The sequence below is a fragment of the Pterocles gutturalis genome, unplaced genomic scaffold, assembly GCF_000699245.1.
Source record: "Pterocles gutturalis isolate BGI_N339 unplaced genomic scaffold, ASM69924v1 scaffold35115, whole genome shotgun sequence".
Taxonomy (NCBI): domain Eukaryota; kingdom Metazoa; phylum Chordata; class Aves; order Pterocliformes; family Pteroclidae; genus Pterocles; species Pterocles gutturalis.
The window spans coordinates 409-685 of record NW_010144500.1 but is presented as its reverse complement, the minus strand read 5'-3'; the positions used below and the strand labels follow the sequence as shown (position 1 = coordinate 685).

The window sequence follows — 277 nt, the reverse complement described above, 5'->3', positions numbered from 1 at the left end:
CTTGAACAGTGCCAAGGCGGCTAAGCGGGCGCGGCACAAGCAGAAGAAGAAGGTGAGGCTGGGCAGAGGGACGTGCTGCCTGGGGCAGGCTGCTGGAGGGAGGTCAGGGCAAGACTGTGTTCCTTGCAGGGCTTTCCCTTTTCTCTTTTCCATTTGGTTTCCTGAACTCTGTGTCCTTTGCTGCCCCTCTCCCCTGAGGTGACAGCGGTGCCCGGCTCCATGCAGGGCTTCCCCCGCCTCTGTTCCCGCAGAGGGTGGCCCAGCCCTCCCGGGCACT

General features: G+C 63.2%; 1 protein-coding gene across 1 annotated transcript in view; it reads left to right on the top strand.

The window, feature by feature from the left end:
* The window catches only part of LOC104470264 (protein FAM193B-like), a gene marked incomplete at both ends in the record, with an annotated part of 4,906 nt that overhangs the window by 4,233 nt on the left and 396 nt on the right, over nucleotides 1-277 (top strand). Inside the window, one exon of the mRNA XM_010085114.1 lies at nucleotides 8-52. Coding sequence (XP_010083416.1) covers nucleotides 8-52 — 45 coding nt within the window. The remainder of the gene's footprint in view (nucleotides 1-7; nucleotides 53-277) is intronic.